The sequence below is a fragment of the Poecilia latipinna genome, unplaced genomic scaffold, assembly GCF_001443285.1.
Source record: "Poecilia latipinna isolate Pla-1442-1.1 unplaced genomic scaffold, P_latipinna-1.0 Scaffold250, whole genome shotgun sequence".
Classification (NCBI taxonomy): Eukaryota; Metazoa; Chordata; class Actinopteri; order Cyprinodontiformes; family Poeciliidae; genus Poecilia; species Poecilia latipinna.
Window position 1 is genome coordinate 174,890 of NW_015112866.1, and position 5,086 is coordinate 179,975.

The 5,086-nt window shown below is 39.8% G+C and overlaps 1 protein-coding gene across 1 annotated transcript in view; it reads right to left on the reverse strand.

The window, feature by feature from the left end:
* Positions 1-2,759: 2,759 nt before the first annotated feature.
* Positions 2,760-5,086, reverse strand: part of hoxc1a (homeobox C1a) — a 9,562-nt gene continuing 7,235 nt past the window's right edge. Inside the window, exon 2 of the mRNA XM_015032766.1 lies at positions 2,760-3,338. Coding sequence (XP_014888252.1) covers positions 3,001-3,338 — 338 coding nt within the window. The 3' untranslated portion in view covers positions 2,760-3,000. The remainder of the gene's footprint in view (positions 3,339-5,086) is intronic.

Consider the following 5,086-nt stretch of genomic DNA (forward strand, 5'->3'; position numbering starts at 1 on the left):
ACATCTTTAGGGAGGAATTACAGAGGGAGCAGAAATTCATCAGGGTTGCACTCAAGAGCGTTCGAGCGAAATGTCAGGTCTGAGCAAACAACGCAGCTCTTCTTTCATCAGTTAAGACGCAAATGCTGAAGCTGCCGCAGAATGAAATTAGAGCGATGGTTCACCCAGAAGGAATCAACTCTTTTTCTCCAGCCGCCTTCAGCCCTGCCTTATGATGCACATATATTTGGTTCCTATTTCTAAGTGAATCTGTTAAAACGGTGATGAAGTAAGGCTGAATTTGAGAAGAAGTCTCACCGCACACCTGCTGCAAACAGCTTTCTGTGCACTATTGGAACCCCGAGGCTCTGGGGCAAAGAAAACATGTCTGCAGAAGAGGATGAAAGATTCAGTCAAAAAGGGTGACCAACCACACTTCTCAGCAGCAAGAGAGGACATAAGGGGCAATGTTTTTATTTTTTTTAGAATTACAAAGATTACCATAATATTATTATCACAGTATCACTAACACTATGATCATTAGCTTCATCTTCGACATGTTCCAGGTGACTTTAAGGACAGTGGACATTATTGAAGGTTTTGTTAAACAATCCAATTTAGCCTATTTTGTTTAGATAAAGAGAGCATAATGGTTTTTGTTTTGCCTAGATGCAAATCTACAATAAATTAGGTGCAACGCTGCTCGAGTCCTGTGTGGATGCAAAGTTAGAACATTTTGAAAAAAAAAAAAACGTACATTTTTAAATCTCGGTCTTGTGACTAAATCTCCTTTACACTTATTTTTTTCTTAATTTCATATTTCTGAAATAAAATTATTTTGAAAGTTGAAAAATAGTTATGTCTTAACTTTAAAAATTCATGTAGTTTCATTTTAATTTTAAGTGGTTAAATCAGACAATGTATATATTTTATGTTAGTGTCTTTTCTAAACTAGATGTTGTAATAATTTATTTTAACAACAATGCTTTTCTTATGAATGACTTGATTTTTGTGAATTTTGTATTCATAAAAAAAAAACACTTTGAGGTAACCTTATATGTAAAATGTGCAATTCAAATGAACACTTACTTCCTCTTTTATTTTTAAAAATCATTTAGGTGGTAATGGCAAGTAGTGAGCGTCTATTAAATAAATATTTACACATTTTATTAGCGCTGAATCCTAGTTAGAGTTTCCACCTGAAATTTTTTTAACTATGTCTTTGAAACTAGTTCAGTGAGTTATATTTAGAAAACCAAACACGTTAAAATGCTATTTTATCCAGTTTATAAAATGAGCCAGATGTAATTGTTTTGGCCAATAAAAAAAAGAAATAAAGGGAAAAAAAAAAAAAAAAAATAGGTTCGTACTAGGTGAAGAAAATGCATCATCTAGTCTGGTACGGAATTATAATATGAACAATTATCTTATGGGCTGGTCCTTCTGCTATTCAGCTCCATGAAATATTGTTGTGTGGACATAGAGACCAATATATCAGAACAAAAGAGCTGGGAGTCACTTGCTGAAAGAAGTCGAATGAAAGAAAAAAATCTCAGACTCTGAGGTCATCCAAAGTAATGGAGCATCTTTCGTTTCTGGAGCTACTGACCGGGTCAGTGTTGTCCCGAGGCAAGACAAGGGTCAGGAGGTGAGAGTTGAACTCTGGTGTGACTGCATACATTTGCTTGGCCTTGCAGCCCCCCCCCCCCCCCCCCCCCCCCCCCCCCGCATGAGTCCACCAAAACAATATGTGACCAGAATCATTCATTAAATAACCTGGAAAAGTTTTAAATACACCTTTTATTAATTTTATGCCAGTTTATTCCAAACCAGTCTCCACTGCTCTCTTGTGATTCATTTAGGATTTAGCAGCAATAATATCCAGTGCAAAGACGCTAATTGAAAGCTAATCAAAATATACCCTCGCAGAGAATTAATGTGGATGATGGCTCATAGCTTGATATTATGAAAGACATTAACATGAATGAAACGAATTGTGAAAGCAGGAGCACAACAGTGTTTAAGGACCGTGTTTACAGTCATTTACTTTGCATGAGATGAGATGTGAATCTGGGAGGAGTATTGAGCTGCGGGAAGTGCTGGTAGCAGTGCAGTTTATTGGTCGATCCGCAAACCAGCAGTGGCATTCTTTTTTTTTTTTTCATTGTCTGTTTCTCCCGCATGAGCTTTCAAGTCCAAATTATCATTTTCTGATGCATGTATGGAGGCGATAAAGAGCGGAACGGCTCCCGATCGGGGCGTTCCGCGCGTTCCATTAACATGCAGTTACAGATGCGTGCAAAAGCTCCCTAGATTGGAGCCTCCAATGAATGGATCACAACGGATCGATGCGCTAATACTGAGCGCGGTCGATAAATCTCCCCTCCAATTATTGCATTTTAATCTTGCGTGGATGCAGGATAATGAAAATATTAAGCAGCAAAAACAAGTTCTGCGAGTCTAACACACACAGACATGTACACTGGTATAGTATCTGCAAACAAACAAATTATATATATATATATATATATATATATATATATATATATATATATATATATATATATATATATATATATATATATATATATATATATATATATATATTTTGCGTGCATCTACACGAAAAACCTGGTTCCTGCAGATTAAAACAGGCCACGCTCGAGTAAAATCAACTCCTGGTAAATGGTCCAAAATAATCAAATAGCCTCCCAAGGATTTCCACGGTCAATTAAAGAAGTTTGTATCTTCGTTTACATTGTGAACACTGGAGCGCAATGGAATGGCATTCATTTTAATATTCAAATCAGAGTTTCAAGTCTAAAGCCGGGGTGGATGACAAATCGTTTTCACCCGTTCTTGCGTGGAGGGAGCCTGCCATCGCGCTTCTCGGGAGTGCAGCATCCATCGTGGTAAACAAATAAAGGTGACGCCTGATTGCAAACGATGCAAACACGAATCAAAACATCTGCCGGCTGGCTGGAGCCGTCGCTCTCCAACGCTCGGGAACGGTTCAGAAGTTCAGGGACAGGTGCAGTTCCCCTGGCCGGGCCCGTCCCGCAGAGGAAGCCGGGCGTCCGAGGTCAGCCCATCCCGCCGCAGTTTCTTCTGCTTCATGCGTCTGTTCTGGAACCAAACTTTCACTTGCGTTTCACTGAGCCGCAGGGTGCCAGCCACCTCCACCCGCCTGGCCCGCGTCAGATACTTGTTGAAGTGGAATTCCTTCTCCAGCTCGGTCAGCTGCCTGGTGCTGAAGCTAGTCCTTGGGGCTCCGTTCACGGCGTTGCGGTCAGCCGGGCTTCCAACCTCCTCCACGCAGAGGCCCGCACTGAAGCCACTACAGGTCATGTGCATCCTGCCTGGGAACAGAGGGCATTACAACGGTCGTCATCAGCATGATCAATGAGGCGAAACACAAAAGAAGCAGAAAAAAAAAAAAAAAAAAAACTGAATTAAATTATGCATGCACAAACTTGAAAAGGGAAAAAAAATACTTTTAAAACTTCACTAAAATTAATGGAAATCCAATAATAATAATAATAATAATAATAATAATAATAATAATAATAATAAATACAACTTAGTTCTCTGGAATAGTAGACATCGAATAAATAATTAAAGGATTAACTGATAGTGGGTGGAGGAGGGGGCAGCTTTCAACAGGCTTTAGATTATATGGAACTTATTTGCGGCGCTGGCTCGGAGCCAGCTTGTTTTCACACTTTGAGCCATAATTCTGTCTGTATGACAAAGATGTATTTCAGAGAACTATCAACTCTAAACACAGCCCACAGGCAAATCACAAAATCCTTCTGAGGCCGTTAAAACACGTGATAAGGAACTTGCACAGCGAAAGGCACAGTGAGAGAAAGATCAGAGTCGGAGGCTTCACAAGTCAAGTTTGAAAATCCGAGAACTTTGAATGGACAACGGTCGTTTACTGCAAGGCTATTAGCATTATATATTAATAGATCATCCCATTGTGCAGGAAAACTGCACTACATTGGAAGTTGGGTGATTCACATAACTGTGTTGCATTAACAGCCCATTAACTGTATTCATCTGAATCATTTGTTATTTGCCTTTGGGTGCTTTTTTTCTGTGTCAATGACAGTTTAACAGTTTACAAATCCGTTCAAATGCTGCATAATGACAAATGCCCCCACTTTTTTTTGTTTTTGTTTTTGTGTCCTCTGAGGTTTCTGGGTTAAACATTAAAGTATCATCTGTGCTACTTATCTGCAATGAATGACAAGGACCGCAACTATATCTTGATTTTTCACCGCTCACACTGTGGCTTGTCGTCAGTTTGTCTTTTGCCTCTGAGAAAATGCTGCTGCTGCTGTAATGGAGCCAGGTGTGGAGTAATTCCTCCCACCACATTTCATTGAGAGGAAGGTTAACAGGCCTCCAGCCACTTGCAATAGCACAGCAGATGGAAAGGTCAGTTATGGGATAAATGTCAACATCTGTGTTTAAAAAAAAAAAAAAAAATGAATGGGAAGATAACCAAGTTGCACTAGGAGGCGGGGAACGTGAGCGACCGAGACACAGACGCCGTTCGTAATTAAGAGCCTAAGCTTTCAAAATTGCAAATCGTGTGCACATTCTGATTAATGGCTGCAAAGATAATAGAATTGATGCCAGCCAGAAGGCATAAAAGAATCAAACTAAATATTTGAGGAATGACTTGCATGCTTAAAAATAGCCAACCAGCAAAGAGAAAGGAAGGTCCCTTCTCAAGCTAAGGAGAGCAAAAAAGAGAAGGGGGAGAGATCAATACACATTGCCTCAGTCATCTGGGCATCCAGCCCACAGTAATTCAGGTGCTGTCAAGGCATAATTGAAGAATGACGCACAGGGAGTATATACACCAAGCCAGGAGATCAGGTTACAGCAGGTCTGTGGAGACCTTTCTGCATGGAAGAATATATTCAAGACTATCTTTTGTGCCAAAAACCCGATGCAACCTCTAGAGGAAAGCACACTTTCACTAATGATTTTTTTTTTTTTTTACAAGTTACATGGCAGTGCTAATGAGCTACTCCTACAGATCATCTCCATCAGAGAGATGCAGAAAGAGGGCAGAGATACTAGCAAAGCTACA